At 58.1% G+C, this 27661-nt stretch overlaps 1 protein-coding gene across 1 annotated transcript; it reads left to right on the top strand.

Annotated features, from left to right (window-relative positions):
- Positions 1-1156: 1156 nt before the first annotated feature.
- Positions 1157-26403, top strand: ARHGAP44 (Rho GTPase activating protein 44). The gene is made up of 21 exons (XM_065647845.1): positions 1157-1228; positions 10700-10739; positions 12594-12698; positions 12767-12843; positions 13634-13745; positions 14590-14666; positions 15376-15493; positions 15769-15837; positions 15912-15993; positions 16869-16996; positions 17119-17230; positions 18502-18583; positions 19478-19558; positions 19644-19757; positions 19877-19968; positions 20725-20905; positions 21474-21491; positions 21772-21993; positions 23916-23983; positions 24069-24389; positions 25545-26403. The coding sequence occupies exons 1-21, from the start codon at positions 1176-1178 to the stop codon at positions 25679-25681; spliced, it is 2289 nt and encodes a 762-aa protein (XP_065503917.1). The 5' UTR covers positions 1157-1175; the 3' UTR covers positions 25682-26403.
- Positions 26404-27661: the final 1258 nt, after the last annotated feature.

Here is a 27661-nt window from a genome sequence, read left to right as displayed (position 1 = left end):
CGGCTGCTTGCACAGCACTGTGGGCAGCACTGCCCTCCGAGTGCATCTCTGAGGGTCGGATCCAGATGCAGGATGGGGAGAGTGGGATGGAGAGGATGCAGGTGCCTTCAGAGAGTGTTAGTGGGGCTTTTGCTAAGCAGGTCACAGAGATCAGTGCCTAAGAGATTTTTATTCCACACCAAGAAACTACAGAGAAGCTAAATCAATCAAGCATCCTTTAAACTGGGAATGATGCCAGTACGGGCGGGCTCAGCGCTGTGGAAGGCAACTGGGGTGATGGTACTGGGGCGAGCATCACCCCTCCTTCCTCTCGGGGTCTGCAGAGCAGACACGGAGCAGCTGGGTGGTGACGTCCCAGCCACCCCAGCCCTGTCCCAGCTGGGACCAGCTCCTGCTGCCCTGCCCGCAGGCTGCAGGCAGGCTCCTGCTCCTCCCATAGAATCAAAGAACAGTTTGGGTTGCAGGGCCCTTCCCAGCTCCCCCAGTGCTCCCCCTGCCATGAGCAGGGACATCTGCACCAGCTCAGGTTGCTCAGAGCCCCGTCCAGCCTGGCCTGGGATGTCTCCAGGGATGGTTCAGCCACCACCTCTTTGGGTGACCTGGGCCAGGCTCTCACCACCCGCAGGGCCAACAATTTCTTCACGTCTAGGGACGCGCAGCAGTGAGTTGCTGCTTAAACCTGCCACAGCCCTGACTGACCCAAATCCGCAGGGCTTTGGAGAGCAGCGATGGGGACTGCTGGGGGAGATGGCAAGGGGGTCCTAGGGGACTGCCGGGGGGATGCTGGGGATGCCAAGGAATGCCAGGGGACGCTGGGGCCGTGCCAGGGGACGCTGGGGGGATGCCAGGGGACGCTGGGGGATGCTCGGGGCCAGGCCCGCTGCACGGCCCCCACCTGCCCGGCACAGCCCTCCAGGGCGGGCGGCTCCAGACTACATTTCCCATCGCCGCCGCGGCCGGGGGCGGCGCGGGGCGGTGCGGAGCGGGGGGCGCGGAACGCAGGCGGAGGCGCGGAGCCGCGCAGGGGCGGCGGGCCCGGCCCGGCTCGGCCCGGCTCAGCCCAGCCCGGCTCGGCCCGGCCCCGCGCCGGGCGAGGATGCGGGAGGGGCGGCCCGTGGCCCCCGCTGCCCGCCCGCGCTGCCCGCGTGAGGGGCGCCCGCCCCGCCGCCACCACCATGAAGAAGCAATTCAACCGCATGCGCCAGCTCGCCAACCAGACCGTGGGCAGGTAGGGATGGGGACGGGCCCTGCCTGCACCCTGCCCGCTCGCTGCCCTGATCCTGCATCCTAGCGGTGTCCTGCCAGCTCCACTGCCCTTGCATCCTGCCCCCTCCCTGCCTGCTCTGCTGCCCCTGCTCCCTGTACACTCGTGCCTGCCCCACCGCCCAGCCCTGCACCCCACCCGTGGCCTGCCTGCCCTACTGCCATTCCACAGTGCCCACTCCCTGCCGCCCCACTGCCCCTGCTCCCTGCCTGTACCTTGCCACCCCACGGCCACTAATCCCACACCCTGCCTGCTCCTTGCCTGCCCCACTGCCCCTGTGCATCCCCTGACCGCCCAGCGGGCTGCCTACTGCCACCCCGCTGCTCCTGCTCCCTTCCTGCGCCCTGCCTGCGCCCTGCCCTCTTCCTGCTGCCCCTGTTCTTCCCACACTCTGCCCACCCTGCTGCCCCTGCCCGCAGCCTGCCTGCCCCACTGCCTGTGCTCCCAGCCCTCAACCTTCCTGCCCCTTGCCCTGCTGCCCTCATCCTGCCCGCTCCATGCCCACACCCTGACCACCCCTCTGCCTGCACCGTGCCCCACAGCCTGCTCCCTGCCCGCTCCCTGCCTGCCTGTTAGCCCCTGCTTGTCCTCCTGCACACACCCTGCCCCACCGCCCCCTTGACCTGTCCCACTGCCCCCTTTATCTGCTGCGCCCCTGCCTGCCCCTGCCTGCCCTGCTGCTCGTTCCCTGTGTCCCAGGGACACCCGCCGTCTGGACAGCCCAGCTCTGGTGCTGTGGGGCGGCCCACTGGCCTGCTCCCCCCAGCCCCCGTGGGTGGCCCTGGCTGGCTGTGGGGCAGGGGTGCAGGGGGCTGCACTGGGGTGCAGGTGGAGGGGCTGTGCCCATGGGAATGCCAGTGTGTGCCAGTTCCCAGCCAGACCCGGTTTTGGTGGTGGCTCTTGTGTAATTCCTGGAGATTTTGCAGCTGGGGGGGATTTATTTGTTTTTTCATTCCCAGTGTGGCACTGGGGCACTGGCACTGGCATGGCGGGGCTGTCAGGCTCAGCATCCCCTCCTGGAGTCGAGGGCTTAAACTTCTGCTGGCGTTCCCCGCATCCCCTCACCATGTCCCCCACGGTTATGGGGACACCGTGCTGGTTCTGCATCCTCAGCCGGGCTGCACAGGGTGGGTGGCAGCAGCTCCTGCCCCAGCACCCGGGCACAGGGTTGGGGTGGCCGCAGGGCACCATCCCGGGGCTGTGGTGGCTGCGTGGTGCAAGAATAGGATGTGGGAACGCGTTTTGGGAGCGAGCTGCTGGAATCCAGCGCAGGAGCGTGGTGTGGGAATGCGGCGCGGGAGCGAGCACAGTGTGGGAATGTGGTGCGGGAACGGTGTGCGGGGGCACAGCGGCAGGAACACGGTGCGGGAGCACGGTTTGGGAGCGTGCTGCAGGAATCTGGTGTGGGATCACGGTGTGGGAGTGCAGTGCAGGAATGTGGTGTGGGAGCGCGGTGCAGGAGCACACTGCGAGAACATGGTGCGGGAGCGCGGTGCAGGAGCACACTGCGAGAACATGGTGCGGGAGCGCGGTGCAGAAACACTGTGGGAACGCGGCGCAGGAACACGGTGCTGGAGCATGGTGTGGGAGTGTGGTGCAGGAACATGATGCAAGAACGTGGTGTGGGAGCACGGTGTGGGAGTGTGGTACAGGGAACATGGTACAGGGAACACGGTGCGGGAGCACTGGGAGACCAGCTCCCTTGGGGGAGCAGCAGGAGGCGGCTGTTTTGGGGACAGAGCATGTGAATTTCTCCTTGTGTCTGCACCGGGCTGTGTTTGCTCTCCAGACACGCCGAGGAGGTTTGATGTGTCTCCCACCCACAGCTGGGGGGCTGCAGGGGAGGGAGGGCTGTCCCCAGGTCCCTCCACCACGGCGTGGGAGACGTGAGCCGGGCACCACTCGCACGCCTTCAAAATGGTGCCGCTGCCGAGGCGAGCATCCTCATCCTCCTTCCCGCATCGCCGGGAGCGTGGGGCCGCGCCGGGTCCCTGCGGCGCCCGACTGGCAGCCTGGGGAGCGGGGATGGTGGCCGGGGGGGCTCGGAGCCACTAAACCCCTAATCCTCTTAGGGGCTTGCTGCGACGGCGGCTTGTGGCAGTGCCCTGGCACGTCTGCTGCCTGCAGAGCTGCCGGCGCTGCCAGGCTCTTCAGGCTGGGTTTAACTGGGGGCGCGTGTGGGCCCCTCTTTACTCAGCACTGGGACGGGGTGGCTGGAGGCTCCGAGGGCTCAGCGGGAGCTCAGGGACCATCCTCTTCCTCTGCCTGTCTCTGTCAGTCCCTGTCTGGAGCATGGGCTGATTTTTTTATCCCTCTTCCCCACTGCAGAGCCCTGAGCAGCCCTCTCCAGCTGGCTGGAAATACAGAATAATAGATGGGAATAAGGAATAACAAGGAATAATAAATTGAAATAAAGAATAATTAATGTAAATGAGAGGTAATTAATGGAAATGAGGAATAATGAATGGAGATTAGGAATAATAAATGGAAATGAGGAATAATAAATGGAAATAAGGAATAATAATAGAAACCTGGTGTTTTGTCTCCCCTGGGAGTGGCCCACAGGGGTCCCATGGCAGGGGACAGGCAGGAGGAGCCTTTTGTCCCTGCGAGGTGGCCACAGCTGGCAGTTGTGCAGGGGGAGTGGGTGGCCAAGGGACAGGGGTCAGCTGTGCAGGAGCAGCAGGGACGGGCCAGGGTCAAGGTTAGGGCCAAGGTCAGGGTTAGGGTCAGGATCAGGGCCAACCGGAGCAGACCATGCTCTGCTGTGCCCTGGGCACTTTGTTTATTTTGTTTAGGTCATTTCACTAGACACAAAGAACTGGGGATGCTCATCCCAGCCCAGACCTGCGCTTCGTACCCAACCTTCAGGAGAATTACTACCCCCCTGGTCTTTAAGGGGCTATAATAGCTCCACGGGGTGCAAAAAGGGAAGAGAAATCACTGAATGGCTGTAAAACATTTTGAAGATGCTCTCTGCAAAGCACCTTAAAAAAGAAAATTCTATTTATTCACCTGTTTTATTGGCAGGAGCTCGTGTCCTCACCTCGAGGTTGTGGGACGATGGGCACACACATATGGCAGCGCTCGCTCCAGCAGCAGAAAAACCCCATGAATTTTCTAGAATTGGCTCAGTATGATTTTTTTTTTTCCCATCAGGAATAAAACAAGCGCTTGCAGCCGCGGGCGGAACGGCACGGCTATGCTCCCAAACAGCGTGGCAGGTGATGGGGGAACGCTGGGGAGGATGGTGCCGCTGTGTGTGGGGGTTGTTTTTTCCTCTTGGTCCTTTCTGAGCATCCCCAAGCTGTGTCCCTCATGCTGGGGCACAGCAGTGGCTTTTCAGAGTGGCCGTCACTTTGGTGGCTCTCAGGGCAGATGGTTTTCCGAGCACTAGGATGTCTGCACATAAATGTAAAGCCTTTAAGCACCGAGGTTTTATTCTTGGTGCAGCAAGAATATTCTGCAAGAAACAGGGATGTTTATTCTGCATGTATGAAATAAGGACAGGGGGAATAAAACTGCCACCTGGGATTTTTCCGAGGGGATTTGCAGGAGGGAACAATGCGCTTTTAAATAGCTGGTTTCTGCGTCTGCACTTTGGGGTGCCGGGGCTCACCGTCAGCCGACCCTCTTTGGGTTTTTGGCTTTGCCAAGTGCCACCGCACCCCTTGGATGGTGCCAGCAGCATCCTTGCAGCCCTGGGGATATTTTTAGCCTCCTTGCGAGCTGGCAGCGCTGACAAACTGCAGTATTCATGGAGCAGGCTGAAGGTTTTGACCTCGCAGCAGCAGCCTCCGGGCCCTGGGCTTTGCAGGGGCTTCGCTGTGGTTTTCAAATCGGGACTGAAGGGTGGTCAGGGTGGAACCCTGGGGTCGGTTTTCCTCTGCTGGGGATGCACCGGAAGTGAGGAGCAAAGGAGATGAGGAAAAAAGGCTTTTCTGCCTTTAAAAATCCATCCCCCATTTTGGTTTGAGTCCTTCGGTTCTCCCAGCGGTGGGCAGAAGGATGGAGGAAAGCTGGACCAGCCTTCCCCACTCCCTTCATCCCACTTTTCCAGCCTGGCTCGGCCGAAGGTGGGCGAGCTGCCGGGGTGAGTCCTGGCCCCGTGCCCGCTGGGTGGGCATTGCCGCCCTCAGCTGTGGCTTTGGGACGCAGGGACCGTCACTCCGAGTCACCCACCGGGGCAGGACACGCCTGGGATGCGCTGGAAGAGGCGCCAGCGGGGCCATCTCACCACGTCTCGCTGGATGTTGCAGCTCGCAGTTGTCTTCCCGAGGGATCTGAGCAGCAATTTGAGGATATAAATATTTGATGTTTCGCTTCTTGTCTGCTGAAAAGGCACTGGAAGAAAAATCCGCGGCCCCGTTTGGCCTCCGCTGGATCCTGGTTACGAGCCGGCGGGCTGTGTGTCCCCGGGGGCGCGGTGGCGAGGAGCGCTCAGCCGGTGGTGGGCGCTGGGACAGCACGGTCCTCGGAGCAGCATCCAGCTCGGAGCGCAATGCCCCGCGCTTCCAGGGGTCGCCTGGATAAGAGCCGAGGGGCTTCCACCTGCATCCAGCACCCACGGCGTGTGCTCAGCACCTTACCGTGCTGCATGGTTGAACCTCACCGTGCCAACCTCACCTCTGAGCTCTGGGGGCTCGAGGACCTTGCATTTTCCCATGGGTACCAGCCTCCAGGCACGTGTGGCGGCACCGGAGGGGGACATGGGCAGGACTGGGATGGAGCCGGGCACTGTCCTCATCCCCACGTGGGATGACAGGACGTATCCCTCCGTGGGAGTTAACCCTCCCGGCACGGGACAACCTTGGCTGCATTTTTGTGCCTCCCTCTGCCCGCGCTTGGCCACGAGGCTATTTTTAGGCTGGAGCAAACAGAAATTGGGAGACGTGGCCGGCATCAGTACTTCAATAGTGAGGACATATTTACGGGTATGTTGCAGCAAGGGAGTGGCCAGGGATGGGGGTGAAAGGGGTATTTTGGGCAGGAGGCATGGGCAAAGGGCTCCTCAGGGCATCACGGAGGCTCTACCTCCAGAGACACATCCTGGCTCCTGCCTGTCCCCACACCAGCTGAAGCGCTGCCTGAGTCGGGCGTGATGGTTTTCCCATTCAGAGAGAATATCACTGCGAAATCCCCGTCATACTTTGAGTTTCGCTGGCTCAGGGTCAAATCCAAGACTGGGAGCTCCTTGTCTTGGGTGGTTTGAGCATCAGAAGGGGGATGGTGGTGGGGACACAGGGTGGATGCTGGTGATGGATGATCCAGCCAGATAGATATACCTGGCGTTAGGAGATACTCCAGAAAAGCACCAGCTTTGCTGTAGCTCCCCAAGTCAAGACACTGGCAGCTCATGTAGTATTTATTTGGAAATCAACTTAATTTGCTTGATTGGTGTTTGTTCCTGCTGGCAGCAATTAGATTTTTGCAGAAGTGAAAGCCCAACTAAATTGCAGCTGCATCCCTTGCTCGTTTGCTTTTAACTCTCCATATTAGTTGTCCTTTTCTCCTGGCTGTTTGCAGGGATGTGAGTGCTGACTGAGGCTCAGGATTGTCTGGATTTGTGCTGAGAGAAACAGCTTCAGGGTGGAAATCTGGAGGGTAAAGGGAGGAGTGAGTTTTTATTTGCCTAAAGGAAAGATGAAAGTGTTGAAAGCCAGTAATCTTGTCTGCCTGGCTAAGGGATGCTCCCGCAGGATGCACGTAACTCCTAAGGCATGAAATTTTGGGGGATTAGGGACCAGCCAGGGAAATTGGGGGGTCCCTGCTCCCCTCTTTTGGGTGCTGTTGTTTGCTGAGGTCACCCTGCATAAGCAAAACCAGTCTCTGGTTCCCCAAGGAAGGTTGTGGCCCAGTGCAGGAGCTCTGAGACACAGGGGTGGAAATACCCACATGAAAATGAATGGGTGAAAGGAATTGCCCAGAGCTGATACTGGTTTAAATTGGTACACAGAGATGCTGAGGATGGACTGGTGGGTGCTCGGGTGGACTGGAGGGGCTGGGGATTCCTTGGGTGGGAGCAAGATGCCAGGCTGGAACAGAGAGCGCATCTCTGCTGGAGCGCGACGTGTTTCCCAGCATCGGTTGTATCCAAACTGGTTCCTCTCAATGCTATTAATGAGTTTCTGTAGGGTTGCAGCTTCAGAAGCACCTTTGTGGTTTGGGTTCCCGCGTGGTCTGAACTAAGCACTTGAGAGCAAACCAGGAGCTGGGGCTCCGGAATCCCAGGGGGTTCAGCAAGTGGTTCTGCCTGGGGATGGGAAGCCAAGGTGAGAGGGCCTGGGGGGGACATGGGGACTCACAGCCGTCCTTGGGTGGGATGCTGAGCTGAGCATGATATGGGGAGGGAGAATAAAGCACAAACCAGAAAGGTTTGTTGAAGAGGAAGGGCCGAGCCCGCTGAAGGTGCTTTGCCAAAATCCTCGGAAAGATGCTGCCAATCTGTTCCCAGAAAAGGCAGCGGGATGATATTTCTCCATCCCCCTTGGGTGCCCCAGAGAAACCCACTGGGACACCAGGATCTCCCTGAGCATCTCTGAGTGCTGGCCAGGGATCAGCACCCAAAAAACACCCTACCCGGGCAGGATGGAGCCCGAGGGGAGCAGGAGAGTCTCCATGTCCCCAGCTGCTCCCTGGCAGGACACGCATGCTGGTGTTTTGCCGCCAAGCATCACCTGCTGCAGGTTCGCAGGATGGCTCATAAAACCATCTAAGCTCCTGTGAAACCGTAGTAACTTTAGGCTGAGACTTTAGAAACATAATGGATATAATGGGATTTTTCCCAGTGGCATTAGCAGCACAGAGGTGTAATGCAGCATGATGTCAGTGCAGTAGGATGACGTTATTTTTCAGTCTTTACAGAAAACGTGACCGTGCTGAGCAGCTTGGGCTGGGCTTTCTGTGGGTTTGGAGGCACCACCAAGTTCTCACACTCCTGGATATTATTTGCAGCTTCTGTAGTGCTGCTGGTGCGAGTGCAGAGACAAGGGGAATTATTTGTATTTTTTGGATACATTCTGGAAAATTAATAAGGAGCTTTAGAGGAGGTGGCAGGACATTGGCAGAGCCACGTGGTGAGCAGGACTGTGCGTGGGTACAGGAGCAGGATATGTCCCGCCGGCAGCTGCTAAACCGCATTCAGTGGAGCGGGGCCGGGCTTTTGGCCGTGGCTGCTGGTGGCATCACCCGTAGGGTCCAGGTGCCCCAAGGTAGGAGACTTGTCCCCTGTTCTGGCTTTGCAAAAACACCCTGTGGTGGCTTCTGGGGACACGTCGCCCGATTCTACACAAGGTGGGGGAGCAGGGGGATGCCTGGGGATGTGGTACCTGCTCCTGCTGCCACAGGTGACACCAGACCACCACATCCAGCCCTGTGCCACTGTCGGCGGCTGCAGCGTGTCCCCGAGGCCACAGAGAGACCCCCATCCCCATCGCAAGCTGGAGGGGAGGAGGGAGCATCCCGGCTCCTGCAGATGCCAAAACCAGGCAGGGAAGCCTGTGCTCCTGCTGTGTGCCCGTCACTCTGCCCAGCCCTGGGCAGCAGTTGAGCAGCTCCAGCAGCCTCTGTGGTTATTCCTATCTGTTAAATGCTGCAGACTTTTTTTGCCCCCATTTTTAAAGCCAAGTTAATCTCTGGCAGGGTCCACAACCTGATGAAGCATCCCGGGATGTGGCAGGGCTGGCGCGGGTGTCTGTGCCAGGGCTGTGGCTGCGGGGCACTGAGGTTTCTTGTGCTGAAAAGCAAAACGAGGCCAGATTTTTTATCTTGTTTGAAATGTTGTTTTCTGCTTCCAAAATGTGCGTGGGAGCGTAGCACGTGTTGGTTTGTGGCTGCTGGGAGAGAGATCTGCTGGTGTAGGACCATGGGATGTGCAAAGCCTATCCAGCAGCTCGGCTGGAAGAGGGAAAAACACACTAAAAACATCACTTTTGGGGGAGTGTTTTCCCAACGGTGCAAGGATGCAAGGGACTTCTTTCTCCTCCAGCCTTTGTGAAGTTCGGCCGTGATTTCTGGGGTGCAGAGCAGCGATGCGTGCCGGCGGTGCCTGCACGTGGGTGCGCGATGCTCGCCTGCTTTCCTGCCACCTCCTCCTTCGGGATGCTAAATATATCCTGAGCGGGGAAGTGGGGACGACCATTGTGCCTATGCCAGTGAATACTTGCTACTCTTTTCCCTGTTTCTGCTAATTCTGCAGCTTTTCCAGCCCTGTCTGTAAATGACAGCAGAGGCGATTTCCAGAAGAGGAAAACCTGCTTCCAGGTGGCCAGCACATCACTGGCATTTCAAATAGAAGATATTGTAATGCATTCATTTAACCCCCTTTTATTTAAAAAAAAAATATAGCATTTTTTTCGTTTTGAAAACCAACTTAAATCGGACACTGGGACAATGTCAGATTTAGTGCAGTTAATTTACACTTTTTAAAAGTCTTTAGACATTGTGTATTTGGGGATGAGCGCACAGGCCAAGCCTTGCCCTGGCCGGTGCCGCTGCTGTGCTGGGCTTGCTCTTTGAACCTGGCTCCGCTGGTGCTTGTTCCTTATTTCCAATACTTTACTTAGTCTCTCAAAGCTGAGAAACCAGCTTGGACAGCAGAAAGCAACCAGGGCTCAGACAATAAAGATATTTTTTTTAAGAAGGATGGGAGCACCAAGCTTTTGTTGCTTGTTAATGAATTTTTAGGGACTAATTGACTAAATCACAGTTCTGCCCAAGCGCATCTTGATGGAGGTCATTTCGCAAAGAGAAATGATGCACTAAAATTGTAAAAAAAAAAAAAAGTAAAGAAATTAATAAATGATCCAGAGCGTGATGGTTTAACTAAGCCTGAGCAGCCGCGGGGGCTGCACGGGCAGGGACACTGTGGGGCCAGGGAGGGTCTCGCAGCGGGTTTGTGTCTCCTCCTGCATCCGTGGCACTCCTCCCTAGCACAGACAGTGCATAACAGGAGCTCTGGAGCGGTAAATCCGCTCCGACGAGCAGCAGGGAGGGTTACGGCAAAGCCCTGGGTGGCAGCTGCCGCCGCAGATTCGGCGGCTGTGTCGGAGCGAAGCGGCTCAGTCGTGCAGACGGGTTGTGTCCTTGAAATCCCCAGCACGGCCCCGGGAGCTGCTTTTGTGCATAGATGCGCCCCTTCCTCCACATCCTCGTGGGAATTTAGCATCCCTGTTCTGCTGAGGGTGATGGAGGAGTAAGAGGGAGGTGAGGGGAGGACCCTGGGACGTGGCACGGTCACAGTGAGCCATGAAGATGCTCCATCCTTTGCTTATTTAGGAGACAAGGTGATGGCTGGTAGACCCAGAGAGCCATAAATCACCGGCTGCATCCGGATGGCAAAACACATTCAGCCCTGCCTGGTACTGCGGCGTGCAGCCCCGGCGCTGCCTGTGCCGGACCCTTCGCCAACACCGGGTGTTCTCTCTTGTCTTGCAGGGCTGAGAAGACGGAGGTTTTGAGCGAAGATCTCCTGCAGGTGAGATGCTCTGCGGCTGGTCCAACCCACCCCGGGGTGCCCGGGTACCCAGCCGTAGGTGCGGGATGTGGCAGCTGGTTGGTGCCGCAGTGCCCGGCGGCGATGAGAGGAGCTGGGAGGAGGAAGAGGAGGTTGGGAACGTGGGAAGCGGCATCGTCTGCCTCCCACACGCCCTCCCAGCCCTTTCCCAGCCTGGTTTTCAGGTCAGCTGGAATCTGATCCAGTCTTGGCTCTGTCGGGATGGCAACGTGATACTGCCGGCCGGATTGCGGGCGCCCGGATCTCCTGTCTGTGCTGCAAAACCTGCCCTGGGGACGGGACATGTGACAGCAGGGGCAGCCCCCAAAGCTGATGGGTTGGGTGACTTCAGCAAAACAGCCAAAGCCAAAAACCTCACATGGTGCCTTGGAGCACAGCTGTGATGTGACAGGTCATGATGTCTCAGGGACATCTCGGCTTGGCGCGTTTTGCTCCAGAGATGGAGGCAGCTGAAAAGGTGCCAGCAAAGGGACATGAATTCCCAAATCCGTCACTGCATTTGTGAGGTTTCTAACTCACAGATTCTCTAAATCATGACTGGTAAGTTGGGCACAGATGAGCAAAACCGCTGCCCAGCCCTCGGTGAGGGTGCTCACCTTCCTCTTCCATCACAGTGCAATGGCAGCCAGGCTGGCTACTGTTGGATCCACTTCAAAACTTTATTTTGGGTATAAATTGGTGTATTGCTACCTTCCAGCTTGGGAATTTGGTCTGTGCCATTGCTATGAGGTAGCAAATTCTGCAGGAACGGCCAGCAAACTGGTGTGCAAGGATGCTGGTGACAGGAGGCAGCGACCTGCGGGTGACAGTGGCTGCAGACTGACCTTTAGCTCCTTCTGGCCACCATGTCATAGAATGAGAGACTCAGAGAATCCCAGCTCAGAAGGGACCTCCAGGATCATCTGGTCCAACCTTTCTTGGCAAAAGCAATGACATGTCCCGCTGTCCCCAGGGATGGGCAGGGTGCATTATTTGTAGGTCATATATATGAATAGTATGTATATTATATATAAAAATTATATATCTATATACACACACACACATCCATGTACATGTTGAAAGGATTGTGTATATGTTGCAGGGATGGCAGAGGCTGCTCTGCCTCACTTGGGCATCATGGAGATCTATTAGTTATATATATATAATATTTTTATATATAGTGTCTAATACATATTATTGTTATATTAGCATATATAATACATATGATTATATAGATATAAGTGCACTGGCAGAGGGCAGCTTGCCTGCAGTGCCAGGCTCTGTGAGGTGCCTCAAGGACTCTGCAGCCTCAGCACTTCTCACGCTTCCCCCAGGCAGGGAGTATTTTATTTTCCAGATCATTTCCCAAGATTTCAAACTTCAGGGCATTTTTTTTTTCCAGATTTTGAGATTTCCATGTTTTCCCTGAGTCTCTCAGCTTTGGTTTTCAGCAGGTCTTGGTTGCTGATATTTAATGTCTCATCTCACTGAGTTTTTGGATGAAATTGTTAATTTGTTCAATGCAGAGGCAAATAAGGCAATTTGCAGCCCTGGGCTGGAGCTGCAGCCAGTTTGGTTTGTCAGACACCTCCTGTCCTTGCCCAGGGACTCGTGGCTGCTCTGGATCTGGCCCTTGGGGTTGCGATGGGGCAGCATCATCCCCGTGAAACCTCAGAGCATCCCTGCCCGTGGGGGTGCTGGGCTCCGGGGCTGTTGCATCCGATACAGCAGCAATTAAAATGGCTTTGATTGACAAGCAAGAAGTCCCTTATGTCCCTGCACGGTGGGCGTGGGACCAGGAGGGACACCCTGGTGATGGGCAGCACTGTCCTGCAGGTGGAGAAGCGGCTGGAACTGGTGAAGCAGGTTTCGCACAGCACCCACAAGAAGCTGACGGCATGTCTGCAGGGCCAGCAAGGCGTGGATGCCGACAAGCGCTCGGTGAGGCTGCGGCGGGGCTGGGGGGCCCAGGGGACGGTGCGGTGGGGAACGCAGCTCTGTCTTTGCAGAAGAAGCTGCCGCTGACCACGCTGGCACAGTGTTTGATGGAGGGATCGGCTGTGCTGGGCGACGACTCCCTGCTGGGGTAAGGGGGGACTGGGTGCTCTGCTGCTGCTGGGATGATGCTGGGATGTTGTTGCTGGGGATTTCTGCGGTTCTTTCTCTCTGGTGTGGGACAACGGGGTGTTTCACAGTGGTGTTGGAGAGGCTGGGATGCTGGTGTGGTCTTGGTAGTCATAGAATTATAGAATCACAGAACGGTTTGTGTTGAAGGGCCCTTCCCAGCTCCCCCAGTGCCCCCCCTGCCATGAGCAGGGACATCTGCACCAGCTCAGGTTGCTCAGAGCCCCGTCCAGCCTGGCCTGGGATGTCTCCAGGGATGGTTCAGCCACCACCTCTCTGGCCAACCTGGGCCAGGCTCTCACCGCCCTCAGGGGCAACAATTCCTTCCTCATGTCCAGCCTGAATCTCCCTCCTTTAGTTTAAAACTATCACCCCTTGTCCTGTCGTCTGTCTCCATCCTTCTTATAGGCACCTTTATAGTCCAGGGGTTTCCTTTATTCTTCTCCTCCTTGTGATGAGTTGGGGTCCTTTAGTCACACGCTATACAATATAATCTATATTAAGAAAGTCTGTACAATATCAGACTATATCTAGTACAAAAGTCAGGAAATGAGATTTTCCAAACACCTGGGATGCCCACAATCCCTGCGCTGCCACCCTCCTTGCATCCCCCTGCCAAGGCAGGGCTGTCCCACACCACTGCCGACACCCCCAGGGGCTTTGGGTGACCGTCACCCCTGCCGGTGGGTGCGGGATGGCTGCCTGTCCCCCTCCGGCCCCCACGGTGCCCAGCGCTGCCGCTGCCCTTGCAGGAAGATGCTGCGGCTGTGTGGGGAGGTGGAGGACAGGCTGGCACAGGAGCTCATCCACTTCGAGCTGCAGGTGGAGCGGGACGTCATCGAGCCCCTCTTCGTGCTGGCTGAGGTGAGCGGTGGGCGGGGGGGTCCTGGGCTCAGGGTGTCACCGTGCTGGGGACTCACACCCCAAACAAGCCCGGGGGACACAGGGTTTCGCTGCTCCGATGGTGTGTTTGGTTCCTGGCCCTGGTGAGCGACTTTTCCCTCGGAGCCGTTTGCTGAAGCTTCACCTGGAGCAGCGTTTGCTCCATGGGCTGAGCTGCTGCGGGGCCATCGTCCCCCCCGGCTCCGCTCTCGCTGCTCGTGCTCCTTTCTGCCTCTCCCAAAGGCAGAGGCATTAACACTCTTATTTCTGACCCATTCTTGTTTGAGATATTATATAAAGTTTTTTCCCCTTTTCCTCTCTGCTGCCAACTTTGTTTCTCTATTTCACCCAACACTTTTTGCCTCCACTTTAACATCTCACGAAATATCTTAGACTTCGTTCTGATTTTCTCTTCCCCAGCAGAAACAAGAGCTTTATCACTGTGCTGGTGTTCAGGGCTTTCAACCATTTCCATCTCCTTTTCCAAGTGGTGCCCATGCATGGGGGCTTCATATTCGCCATGCCCAAAAGCCCTTTTCCTGCGTTCCCCCCGCTCCCTGGGGCAGAGAGCTTTGGTCCCCCAAGGATGCTCCTCTCAGGGAGGCAGGTTCTACAGTTGGGGCTGTCAGGGGGGTGACACAGCCCAGGTGGGGACACGGAGGAGGGACAAACTGTGCCATCTCCCTGATGATGTTAAACTAATGAGCTGCATCCTTATCCACCAGGCTGGCACCAGCCCAATCTCGCAGTGTTGCAGTCAGGTACCCCCTGTCCCCATAACCTCTCCAGGGTGTTTATCTCCTCCCATTCCTGTGTGTTGCTGCAGGTGGAAATCCCAAATATCCAAAAGCAGAGGAAGCACTTGGCAAAGCTTGTGCTGGACATGGACTCCTCCAGGACGCGGTAAGAAGCAGCTTTAAAGCTGCGTTATAAAACATAAAAATTCCCAAGTGATGGGTAGCGCCAGGGAGGGCACGTCCCATACCCCTGGTACCACAGCTCCCTTGGGACAATAAGTCTGGGCCGTGTCACCATGTTCCTTGAAGTCAGGCTCTGTGATGAGCCAAGATTTCTGCTCATCTGCAGAATCTGTAGATCCCTTTTCCTTGCCTGTATTTTTTACTGGCACAAATCTTTATTTTTTTCCTCTTTTCCCTACCTTGGTGAGTTCTTACATGATGTCAAAGAGCCAGGTGCTCCTGCAGCTGTAGAGTAGTGCTGGGATGGAGCAGGGATGTCCCTTGGGATTGTTCTGTGTCCCAGACACTGTGGTGGGACTTTGGGCTGAACTCTGGGTTTTGTCATTGAGTTGGCCAAGCCCTGGGGAGAGGTGTGGGAGGTGTCCGTCATCCCCAACATCATGTCCAGGCTCTCCCATCACCTTCCTCTCTCCTCATGCCTGGATGAGGCTCATTCTACTGAAATAAACTGCTTTATCAGAGTTGTGCGTGTGCAACCACTTGTGGGTAGTGGGGATGCTGAGGTTGGGAGCAGGTGCTGTACCCCCTCCTGGGTTGGGACCATCTCCATGGGGACCGTGGTGGCCTTGGCTGAGATGGGGCTCTGCGCAGGTCCCCGTTCCCCCTGTGACAGCTCTGTCTTCTCTCTGCAGGTGGCAACAGTCGGCCAAGTCCTCGGGTTTGGCCAGCAACCTGCAGCCCTCGGGCGCCAAAGCCGACGCTCTGCGGGAGGAGATGGAGGAGGCGGCCAACAGAGTGGAGATTTGCAGGGTACCGGGGGGCTGCTCCTTGCTGGGCTGGGGAGACCTTCATGTCCCGGGGACTGCAGAAAACCTGCAGCCTCTCCTCTTATCCCGGCCTTCACCCTCTTGGGTTTTAATTTGTGCTGTTCAGCCTGCTGGGGTGTGCAGCCTTTGGCTGTGGCTTGTTTCCAACTAACTCCTGTTGTCACTGAGCTGGTCCCTCCCAGTGGCCTCAGAAAGGGCCATCATGGTGGCATCAGGGTAGCACGAGTGGGACAGTGACTAATTCTCTGCTCTCTGCAGGACCAGCTCTCAGCTGACATGTACAATTTTGTGGCCAAAGAAGTAGACTATGCAAACTATTTTCAAACCGTAAGTGCCGCCCGTCCCCACGAGACTCCTCCGTCCCCGGCTGGGGAGTGACAGCCGGTGCTGTCTCCCCACAGCTGATCGAGGTGCAGGCAGAGTACCATCGGAAATCCTTAGCGCTTCTGCAGAACGTTCTCCCGCAGATTAAAGCCCAGCAGGGTAAGTGCCCGTGGGCTCTGTGCTGCTCCTACCCGTGAGGCCAAGGGCTCTGTGTCACACCGGGGCCGTGCGGGGCTTCACCGTGGTGATGAGCAGTTGCGTTGTCGCCCCGTGGCATGGTGCTGGGTTTGTGGCTGAGCGTTCTCCCTGTGCTCCACAATCTGCATCCCGCCTGTCCTGGCGCTGGAGAGGGCATCCCATTCCATCCGTGTCCCATCCCATCCCCATGCCATCCCATCTCCATGTTATCCCATCCCCTTTCCATCCTCATCCCTTCCCCATCCCATCCCACTCAGTCACAGGGCACAGGATCCAACCAGCTTCGTGGGGTTGGAGGGAAACCTGCCAGAATATTGAGCTCAACACTGGGAAGGGAACCCAGCGCCAAGGTGGGATCTGGGAGCTTCACTTTGCAGGCTGGGGCTGGGACACTGAGGCTGGGGACAGCCCCACGCCATGTCCCGAGGACAGTGCGTTCCCCGGGGCAGGGCTTGGGGTGCTGCCATCGCTGCCGCACGACAGGGAGTGATTTGTATTCTTATTTTTTTCTCTCGATCCCACAAAATATTCCTGCCTCAAACTGTGGTGGAAGAAGGGGGAATCTATTGCAAAGGTTTGCCTGTGATTGCTCCCCCCGGAAGACATCCAGCCCCTTTGAAATGTCCTGTGTGGTGACTGGAAAACATTTTGGTTTGGATTTCATCTTTAAAAAGCCCTTCCCGAGCCACCCAGGACAGAGGTGTGGGATCCTGTTGTTTTAACAACATCCACATGGAATATTTTGCTGCCAAAATGCTGTGATCCAAGGGCCGTTTTGGGGAGGGGATGCTGGATCCGGTCCTGTCCCCTCCTGTCACCCCCTCTGCCCGTCACAGAGGCGTGGATGGAGAAGCCGTCCTTCGGGAAGCCCTTGGAGGAGCACCTGGCCGTCAGCGGGCGGGAGATCGCCTTCCCCGTGGAGGCGTGTGTCACCATGCTGCTGGAGTGCGGCTTGCAGGAGGAGGTGCGTCCCGCGCCCCAGCGCCCGCCACTGGCCACGATGGAGGGGGATGAGGAACCGGGGGGCCTTCGGGGACATCGCCGGTCCCAAAGCTTGTCTGACACCCTCCTGTGTCCTCTGCAAAGGGTCTCTTCCGGGTGGCTCCCTCGGCCTCCAAGCTGAAGAAGCTGAAGGCCGCGCTGGACTGCTGCGTGCTGGATGTGCAGGAGTACTCAGCCGACCCGCACGCCATCGCAGGTACCACTCCTCGGGGCGGGGGGTGGCGTGGTGGCCCCTCCAGCCCCCAGGCACTGACCCACAGGGTGGTCATCGCTGGCGTGGGGTCTAGTTGGAAGCCAGCAACTAGCGGTGTAGTTGGTACTGTGTGTGATCCCGGTTAAAACCTTCGTGTTCATTGGAACAGGCTGCCCAGGGCAGCGCTGGAGTCACCATCCCTGCAGGGGTTGGACAGATGCAGAGATGGGGTTCTCAGGGACATGGGGCAGTGCCAGGGGTGGGTTATGGTTGGACTCCATGATCTTGAGGGTCTCTTCCAACCAAAATGATTCTGTGATTCCTGTCTGCTGAACACTGGGGGGGCCCCACCCCACTGCTGGGTCCAGTGCTGGGTGCAACAAGAGACACCTGGGCATACTGGAGTGTTCAGTGAAAGGCCATGAAGATGCTGAAGGGCCTGGAGCATCTCTCCTAGGAGGAAGGGCTGGAGGAGCTGGGACAGTAGGAGCAGAGAAGGCTCAGGATGGATATAAAGCCCTGAAGGGAGGGTGCGAAGCAGCCAGACCTCTTCCCTGTGGTGCCCAGTGCCAGGACCAGAGGCCATGGGCACCAGGTGAACCACAGGAGGTTCCTTCTGGACATCAGGAGACACTTCGTCACTGTGTGGGTGACTGAGCACTGGCAAAGGTTGCCTAGGGAGGTGATGGAGTCTCCATCTTTAGGGATACTCCAAAGCCATCAGGACATGGTCATGGGCAACCAGCTGTGGGTGGTCCTGCTGGAGCAGGGGGTGGGACCAGGCGGCCATCCAGAGGTCCCTTCCCACCTCAACCCTTCTCTGGTTTGTTCCAAAGCCTTCAAACAGCAAAGACAAAGTGTACGGGGGACAAATGCAGGTGCAGAGATACAGCTCTTGGTGGCAGTGGGGACATTTGGGAGTTGCCATCACTGAGGAGCACAAGCCCCAACCCATATGTCCCCTCCAGCCAAGGGCTTGAGCAGCACTTTTGGGCACAAGCAAGGAAGAAAACAGGGATGCAGTTGTGATCTGAGGTGACCTCAGGGCCCTGGTGACACTAATGAGGGTGGTGATGCTAATGAGGTGATGCTGATCAGGAGAGGCTCTGCGGGAACCTCCACCAAGCTGGAGGGACTAACGGGTGCTGGGGGACACGTGGGTGGGGAGGGATGGAAGTCAAAATGCTGAAGAGCAAAACCGCTTGGTTACTGGTGGCCAGTGCCACCTGCAGCACCTCCTGCGTTGCCGACCCCTTGTCCCCGATGTGTCACAGGAGCCCTCAAGTCCTACCTGCGAGAGCTGCCAGAGCCCCTCATGACATTTGAGCTGTATGAGGAGTGGATCCAGGCCTCCAAGTGAGTCTGGGGCATCTCCCCCACTCCTCTGTGACATGGGGGGGTGGCATCTTGGGTCTCCATGGGTGGTCTGGGGGTCATGAGTTATTTCTGATGTGGCTCACAGCATTTGGGATGTTTCCTCTGGAATCTGAGAGCCAGGAAGATTCCAGTGATGCTCCTTGAACATCATGGCTCCCAGCAGCAAGGGTGACCTTGATGTCCCCACCATGGTCCAGAGCACCCTGGCCAAGGTGGCTGAGCTGTCTCAGCAGCTTAGGGTGAGCCCTTGGTGCCATTTCTGGACAGGTGTGCTGACCCTGGGGACAGCTGGCCAAGGGAGCTCCCGCCTGCTTTGCTGGAGTGCCCTGCACCCTGGAACCCCCAAACCCGGCAGGATTGGGCCAGCTGAGGTGGCAGCAGCCTGTGCCACCACGGGAGGTGGCAGAGGGGCAGAGGGAGGTGGAAGAAGGAGCATCACTTTTGGGGTGGGACCCACCTCGATGGTACCTGAATATGGATCTGACCACGTCCCCCACCTGCCCTGGGAGCGCTGGAGCACAGCAGGGACGTGGTGGTGGCTCAATGGAGGGAACAGTCCCCAAAGGTGGCACATGGGGGAGCGGGCTGTTGTTTTGGGGGGCTGTTTGCAGTAATTTCCCCTTCCAAAGCGAATACATCCCCAGAAGACAAACCTGGAGGATGGGCCGCACAGAAGTGAGGAGAGGACCAGCATCCACCCTGCAGCTGAACGATTTCCTTCTCATTTTGGCCAAGTTTTGGGGGTTAATTTACCGACATAATGTTGGCAGCAGGCCAAGGGTCTGGCCGCATCCCCAAAGGCAGGGTTGTGGGGGTCGAAAGCCCCAGGGTGGGTTGGGGATGGGGATGAGCCTCTTGCTCACCTCCCCGCAGCATCCCAGAGCAGGAGCAGCGGCTGCAGGCTCTCTGGAGTGTCTGCGAGAAGCTGCCCAAAGCCAACTACAACAACATCAGGTGAGCCTGGGGACAGCGGGACCCGGGGAGGGGACAGGGCGGGTGTGATCCTCATACAACGACACATCTTGGCTCTGCTTTCCAGGTACCTGATTAAATTCCTGGCCAAGCTGACCGAGTACCAGGACACAAATAAAATGACACCAAGCAACGTGGCCATCGTGCTGGGGCCCAACCTTCTCTGGCCACAGGCGGACGGGTAAGGGATCCGGGTGTGCCACAGGGATGCCGGGGATGGAGGTCGAGGGGGCGAAAATCCCACCAGGAATAAGGCCGGGCTGTGGTGAGGTTGCTGAGCTGCTGCCCACCACCTCACAGGAACATGACAGAGATGATGACGACTGTCTCGCTGCAGATCGTGGGCATCATCGAGCCGCTCATCCAGCACGCAGACTGGTTCTTCCCCGGAGGTAGGCTGTGTCCCGCGGCCAAGGTGGGGAGGTGGGCTCTGGGGGACCCCCTGGCCCTCCCTGGGGAGCGGGAGCTGAATCACAGCATCCCAGGCTGTTTGGGACTGAAGGGACCTCTGGAGATCCCCCAGCCCAACCCCTGCTCACGCAGGGTCACCAGAGCAGATCACACAGGTCGGTCCAGGCGGGTTTGAATGTCTCCAGAGAAGGAGACTCCACACCCGCTCTGGGCAGCCTGGGCCAGGCTCTGGCACCTCCCGGCAAAGACGTTTCTCCTCATGTTCACGTGGACCCTCCTGTGTTTCAGTCTGTGCCCGTTGCCCCTCACCCTGGCGTTGGGCACCACTGAACAGAGTCTGGTCCATCCTTTGACACCCACTCTGAGATATTGATCCCATTGATCAGATCCCTCTCAGCTTCTCCTCTCCAGCTGAACAGCCCCAGCTCTCTCAGCCTTTCCTTGTAAGAAAGATGCTCCAGACTCCTCAGCATCTTTGTAGCTGGGCTCTCTCCAGTAATTCCTTGTTCTGTTGTCCTTCTGCTGAGCTTCCATATTTATTTTCACCAGCCCCCACTGCTTGCCTTGGTTTGGTTGGGGCTCAGGCAGAGATCTGGCAAGACTCATCACAGCAGTGAGCCCAACCAGCCGCTCCTGCCCCCGCTAAGAATTCCTGCAGTGCCAATACCCGCATCCCTCCTCTCACTGAGGACCCACAACCCAACATCCCCCCTTCTACTTTCTTCCTGCCCCCCCAGACATCGAGTTCAATGTGACGGGGAACTACGGCAGCCCCATGCACATCAACCACAATGCCAACTACAGCTCCATGCCCTCCCCGGACATGGACCATGCTGACCGGCGGCAGCACGACCAGGCACGGCGGCCCCTCAGTGTGGCCACGGACAACATGATGCTGGAGTTTTACAAGAAGGATGGGTAGGGTCTCCGCAGGGCCAGCGTTTTGGGAGAGGGAGACAGTGGCATTGCCGTCACCCTTGGGGTGGCACTGAGCTGGTGGATGTTGGGTGCTCCTGGGGTGGGGGTGGGAGGACCCCCCCGCTCTCCTGCTCTTGGGGATGCTCAGGTGAGCCCAAGGCTTGATGTCTGTCCCCAGCCTGCTGGTGATGGGAGAGGGGTGGCCTGTGGCATGTCACCGGGGCTGTGCCATGATGGGGTCAGGTGCCCTGGTGTCCCCAAGGTTTATGGGCTCTGCTCCTGGGGAGAGCTCCGCGCTGTGCATGACCACCTCCCATGCACCTCACAGGGACTGCAGCCAGTCAGGTCAGCTCCAAAAAACACCCCCAGGGCTCTCCCCATCTCCAAAAAACATCCCCAGGGCTCTCCCCATCACCAACATAGCCTAGTCCCTGCTGTGCCTCCTGCCCCCTCCCTCAAAGCCCCATGACCTCGCAGCTCCTTTTCCGAGCAGTGTGCTCTCACCCTGTGCATCGTATGGTTTTAGGGGTTTTTTTACACTAATAATCATGTGTTTCTGCCCATGCAGCCTTAGGAAAATCCAAAGGTACTGTAGCCTCTGCAGTGGTGCTGGGAGGACACGGGGTGGTTACTGGGGGGATGCTGGTGCCTGCCGGTACCCGGGGAAGGGAGATGTGGCTGGTGGGTGACACAAGCACATCCCACGCTGCTCCCCCTGCCCTATTGCCATGGAGGTTCATTCCCAGCAGCTTCCCAGTGGAAGAGGAGTTTTCAGGGACCAGGCACCCTGAAGGAGCCGTGACACAGTGCCGGCGGTTCCTTCCCGCCGGGCTGGTGCTGACAGCCTGTCTCTGTGTCCCCCCCAGCATGGGCGTCAGGGTGATGGACACCTCGTGGGTGGCTCGCCGAGGCACTTCAGGGGTGCGCAAGGCGTCCTCCACCCCGCCGGCTGCTCAGCCCCCCGCGCCGCCCACCGAGCTCCCCGCCATGCCCCACTCACCCATTCCCGAGCAATCGCCGGATATTTCAGCCACCCCCTCCCCGCCTCCCACCAGCTTCGGCTTCCCCCCGGGAGCCGAGCGGACAAGGTAAGGCCACCGGCACCGCTATGTCCCCAACCTGGATGTCATCCCTGTGTGTGAATCAAGCACCAAAACAACCCCACAGCCATGCCAGAGGCAGCAGGAGAGGATGCTCAGCATCCCAGGCAGAGGAACCACATTCCGGGAGCAGAGGATGCTCAGCATCCCTGGGAAAGGAGCCACATCCCGGGAGCAGAGGATGCTCAGCATCCCTGGGAAAGGAGCCACATCCCGGGAGCAGAGGATGCTCAGCATCCCTGGGAAAGGAGCCACATCCCGGGAGCAGAGGATGCTCAGCATCACTGGGAAAGGAGCCACATCCTGGGAGCAGAGGATGCTCAGCATCCCTGCAGCCATGGCAGTGTCCCCGTCCCGCTGGACCTGTGCTACCTTCAGGGATTTTCCTGCGGGTCCCTTGTCTGTCTCGCTTTGGGTGTTGCTGGGCTGTAGCGAAATTTAGGCTGGACGTGTAAGGAAAAGACTGAAGGAGCCCAGAGTCCCCCAAGCCCTTCCTCTGCCCACAGTCTGTGTCTGACTCTAATTTGTATGGGCCAGATATGAGAAAGCATCTAAACTCCACTTTTCTGCCCCCAAAAAGAGGAGATGGGCACTGCAGCAGCCTGCAAGCAGGGCTCTGCTCTGGGGTGCACCCATGGGTGGGGGTGGCAGCCCCGGCTGGGGGTCATGCTGTGGATGGGACGAGGTGGGAGGATTTCAGCACCGCAAGGGCTTTACCACTGCTCTCCCCTGTCCCCCCCTCGCCAGCGCTTCTGCTCTTTTATTATTTTTTCCTCCTTTTTCTTCTTTTTTTTTTGCCTCTTTCCTGGTGTTTCTGGACACTTTGCAGCAGGGCTAACCCGGCGTCTGCCTGGCTGGATGGCGGGTCCAGCCGCCCCCGCCCCGAGGACGAGCGGGTCCCCCTGTCCCCCCACTGCTGGCCCCGTCCCTGGGCGCAGCCCCTCTGGCCGGGCTGCACCCGGAGCCTTCCCCCGCCCCGCTCCTCCTCCTCGCCGCTCGGCCCTCTGCCCCCCGCCCAGCCCTGCTCCCCGCGCTGCTCCGCCTCCCCCTGGCACCGCTCGCCCATCTGGCTCCCCCCCGGGCCGCCCGCCCGCCCCGCAGCGCTGCCGCCCCCCCGGGGCAGCCGCCCCCCCGCCCGCGCCGCGGGACTCGGCCCGGAGAGGTAACGGGGGAACCGCGCCGGGGGGCGCGGGGGGGACACACCCGTCACCGCTGTCAGGGCGCCCGGGGCCCCGCAGCCGGGTGGGCGCCGAGAAACTCTCGCTAAGGCGAGAGTGACCCCCCCGGATCCTCCGGCCCTGCCCGGGGTGCGCGGGGGGGGGGCGGGGGCGGGAAGGACCGCACGGCTCTGCCGTCTTCCTCTTTTTTTTTTTTGACTTGTCCTTTTTTTATTTTTTATTATTAATTTTATTTTTATTTATGTTTTATTTTCGTCTGGTTTTTAATTTTAACTTGGGGGGGTTCCATTTTTTTAATTTATATTTTCACTGTATGTTATTTGATTTTTCTTTAATTTTTATTCTTTTATTTTTCATGTTATTATTGCATTCCATTTTTGTTTCTGTTTCAATTATTTTTGTATTATTTTGCATTATTTTCTTTTATTTCCATTTTGCTTTTAAAATTATTTATTTTTATTATTTTGTTTTCGTTTCTATTATTATTTTATTTTTCCTTTATTTCTGTTTTCCTTTTTCATTATTTAATTGTTTATATTGCTTTTTAAATTTTGCATTATTTTGATTTATTTTTGCTTTTATTTCAAATTGTTTCTTTATTATTATTGTTATTTCGCATTATTATTTTCTTTTAATTTTTCTTTTATTTCCTTTTTGGAAATTATTACTGTTTTATTTGTATTCTCTTCCGGTTTATTCTCTCTCCGCTTCGTTTCTCCCCCTCTCCCCCAGCACTTTAAAGCCCAAGGAGCTCTCCCCCGGGCCGCCCGCCGAGCAGAGCCCGCACGCCCCGCGCAAAGGTAGGAGCGCGGCGGGGCGGGGTGTGCGGGGGTCCCGCGCGCTGTGACCCCCCCGCACCCTGACGCCCCCGCGTCTCTCTCGCAGTGGCCAAGAAGCTGGCGCCCATCCCGCCGCAGGGGGGGACACAGCCCTCCCCCGCCAGCCTCTCCCCCACCCCCCCCAGCACCCCCTCCCCTTACGGCCCCCCCGCGCCCCCCCCGGGGCCCTGCCTGCTCCCCCCGCCGCCTCCCCCGCCCCCCCCGCTCCTGCCCCCCCCCGCCAGCACCGCCCCCAAATCTCGCCCCGCCCCCAAAGCGCGGCCCCGCCCCGCGCTGCCCCCGCCCCCCCAGCCCCCCCCAGCCCCCGCCCCCCCCCCCACCCCGGAGCTGCCCCGCACGGACACCGCGGGGGACGGAGCCCTGACAGGTAACCCGGGGGGGCGGCTGCTGGAGTCCCCGGGTCCGGTGGCACTGCTGGCCCTGGGAGGGTGGCGGTGTCACTGGAAAAGTGGAACTGTCACCGGGAAGGTGACAGTGTCCCTAGCAAGAAGGTGCCGATGTCCCCCGGAAAAGGTGGTGATATCCCTGAGAAGGTCGCAGTGTCCCCAGGAAAGTGCCAACATCCCTGGGGGGGTGGCAATGTCCTCAGAAAGGTGACAGTGTGCTCGAGAAGGTGGTAGCATCCTTGGGCACTTGGCTGTGTCCCCAGGAAAGTGGCATCGTCCCTGGAAAGGTGGAACTGTCCCCAGGAAGGTGGTGATGACCCCAGGAAGGTGACGGTGTATAGTGGCAACATCCTTGGAAAGTTGGCTGTGTCCCTGGGAGGGTGACAATGTCCCTGGAAAGGCAGAAGTGTCACTGGGAAGGTGGCAGCATCCTCCAGTGGTGTCCCCTGGAAGGTGGCGATGTACTCAAGAAGGTGGCAATGGCCCTTGCAAGGTGATAATGACCCTGGGAAGGCGACAATGTCCCCGGGAGGGTGGCAATGTTTCTGGCATGGCAGAAGTGTCCCCAGGAAGGTGGCAGAGTCCCCTGGAAGGTGGCATCATCCCCGTGAAGCACAAGCCAGTGCTGCTGTCCCAACCTCCCTGTCCCTGGGGTTTGTTGGGGTGTGTCCCCACAGTGTCCCCACAGCAGCGGGGGCTGTTTGAGGGGACAGTCATGGGCATGCTTTGGAAGTGCCAGGTGGCGTCAGGGACACCAGGGGACACAGAGCTGGGGGAGCGAGGGGCTGGGCACAGCTGGGAGCCCCTGGCTCTGGCCAAGCTGGGCATGGGGACTCTGCTCCTCTGGGGGCCTGCGAGACGGGGACAGCGCAGGTGACACGGAGCCCCCGGGGACCCTGCAGAGGCAGGCTGCACTGTTCTCCGGGGGGGCTGCGGCCTGGCACCAGTGCAGCCCCAGTGTGGCACCTGCACAGGCAGCATGTGGAGACATCAGGGCCGGTGTCACAGGCTCTGGCTAGGGTGGGGTGGCACAGAGCAGGGAGCAGCAGTGACATCCCTGCTGGTGGCACTAACATGGTGCCAGCCCTGGTGAAGTCTCCTGCTGCAGTGTCCTCCATGGCTCTGCCCTCCCGCAGGTCTGCTCCGTTTTGAGGTCCCCTCGCTCCACGTCCCCCCGGATGCCACCCTGCGCCGGGACCCACCGGAGGCACCGCAGAGACTCTTGGGGCTGCAGCAGCAGGAGGAGGAGGAATCGGAGAGCACAGCCCTATGACAGTGTCCCTGGCCCCCAGCTCAACCATGTGGCACCCAGGGGCCAGCACCGGCCACCAGCACCGAGGGCCACCGGCAAAGCACCTGGTTTGGGGGCGGTCGCTGTTCTTTATTTCATTTTTTTTCGCCTTATCCAGACTTTGCCTTTCAACTGAGTGCCTGTGCCTCCCCCCGCCACCCCACACCCCGCAGCACCCACGGTCCTGCGGTGATGCCACCGTCTCCTCTGTGTCCCCACGGTGGGTGGCGCTGGGTAGCGGCCAGGTGACAACGAGCTTGCCAGCGCTTTGCAGCGGGATTTCATTTCTTTGGCTTCTTTCCCCTCCGCTTGTTTGCCGGAGCAGGACGGGACCTGACCAGCAATAACCTGGAGATGGATGTGGCCCCCCCTGGGCTCTTGGGGTGCTGGTGGGCAAAGGCATGCGTCCCTTGGCACCTGCCGTCCCTGTGGGTTGGTGGCTTTGGTTGTGCATGTGAAGAGAAATTACCCTTTTATCCTTTCCAGAGAGAGAGAACAGATATATATATATATATCGGCAGAGATATATATATATTATATATTTGTATATATAGAGAAAAAATATATAGAGATTTGTTTTATTTGGAGCCATTCCCGCCCACCCGGTGCACAGAGGGAGGATGGAAATGGCAGCGCTTTGCCTCCCCAGCCCCGCTCACCCTGTGCCCCTCACCCCAGGTGGGTACCGGGGGCACCAGCACCCCAAAGCGATCAATAAATCTGTGTGCCACCTGCTCTGACCCCCCCGGCAGCGCAGGCCTTTGGTTAATGCACCCGTGTCACCATGGGGGGAAGGCCTTGGTGGGGATGGATGAGAGCTGGGGGGGGTAATAGGGTGGGGTAGGGGCTGTGTGGGATGTTGGGGTCCTGGCAACGTGGGATGGGGCAGTGCCAGGCAGGGGGTGGTCCCACCCTCGATTTTGAGTGGTCTGAGCCCAGATTTGGAGTAGTCCGAGCCTGGATTTAAGGTGGTCTGAGCCTGGATTTGGGGTGGTCCCATCCCACATTGGTGCCCACTGGTGGATTTAGGACACGGGTTCTTGGAAGATGCATTTTTGCAAGAACTGGGTTTTGATGGAGGTTTGGTTGATAAAATGGTGGTTTTTACTCTATGTGGGCTGTCATGGTCCCAAGGACTGGGGCAGCATCAGGCCCTGGGTGGTCTCAGCCTGGATTTGGGTGCTGGGGAGGTACCTCTGGACCATCACTCCTGTGGGGCAGACACAGGTGCTGGGGAAAGTTGGGTGCCCTGGATACGTCTCCTGGAATGGACACTGTCCCCAATCACCACACCAGGCTCCTTTCACGTGTCTTTATAATAGAAATTGCCGGCAGTGGGGCCACAGCCCCCGCATACAAAAGCTGGCTGGAAGAATCACATATTGCATAGACCGTGGTGTGGGGGACCCACCCGCCCCCCCAAACATAGTCGCCTTTTAGAAAACAAAAAGCGTCTCTGAATAAAACTCTCCTGGTACAATAAATAACTCTCGTGCCTTGGAGGTGGCGGAGCTGGGGAGCCCATGCCTGCCCCCCTGCTCCCTGGGGAGGGACATGGGGAGGTGAGTGGGTGATGTCCCCAGTTCAGGATGCCCCTGGGTTGGGATACCCCAGTTTCAGAGCCACTGGTTCACAATGACCCCTGTTTGGGATGCTCCAGGGTCAGGAACCCCCATTTGGGGATGCCCCCATGCTGGAATGCCCTGGGTTGGCATGACCTGCATCGAGATGCCCCTATTTGAGAGCCCTCAGGTCAGGATTCCCTGTTTGGGAGCCTCCAGTTTGGGATGCCCGGGTTCAGGATTTCCCCTGGGTCAGGCACCCCCAGGCTGGGATGATCCTGGGTTGGGATGCCCCCAGTCTGGGAGCCTTCAGTTTGGGATGACCCAGCTTCAAGATATCCGAATGCCTCCAGTTTGGGAATGGCCTTGGTCTGGGAGCACCCAGGTTGGGGTGTCTCAC

Source organism: Caloenas nicobarica, chromosome 18 (assembly GCF_036013445.1).
Source record: "Caloenas nicobarica isolate bCalNic1 chromosome 18, bCalNic1.hap1, whole genome shotgun sequence".
NCBI classification, from domain to species: Eukaryota; Metazoa; Chordata; class Aves; order Columbiformes; family Columbidae; genus Caloenas; species Caloenas nicobarica.
The sequence above is the reverse complement of the archived record's forward strand: the minus strand, read 5'-3'. Positions and strand labels throughout refer to the sequence as shown.

Bases quoted from the DNA above. Each gene is read 5' to 3' on its own strand.
- ARHGAP44 (XM_065647845.1), top strand. From the start codon at position 1,176: ATGAAGAAGCAATTCAACCGCATGCGCCAGCTCGCCAACCAGACCGTG. The intron at 12,699-12,766 runs GTGAGGCTGCGG...CTGTCTTTGCAG, and splicing joins TGGATGCCGACAAGCGCTCG to AAGAAGCTGCCGCTGACCAC. The intron at 21,994-23,915 runs GTAAGGCCACCG...CCTCTCCCCCAG, and splicing joins CCGGGAGCCGAGCGGACAAG to CACTTTAAAGCCCAAGGAGC.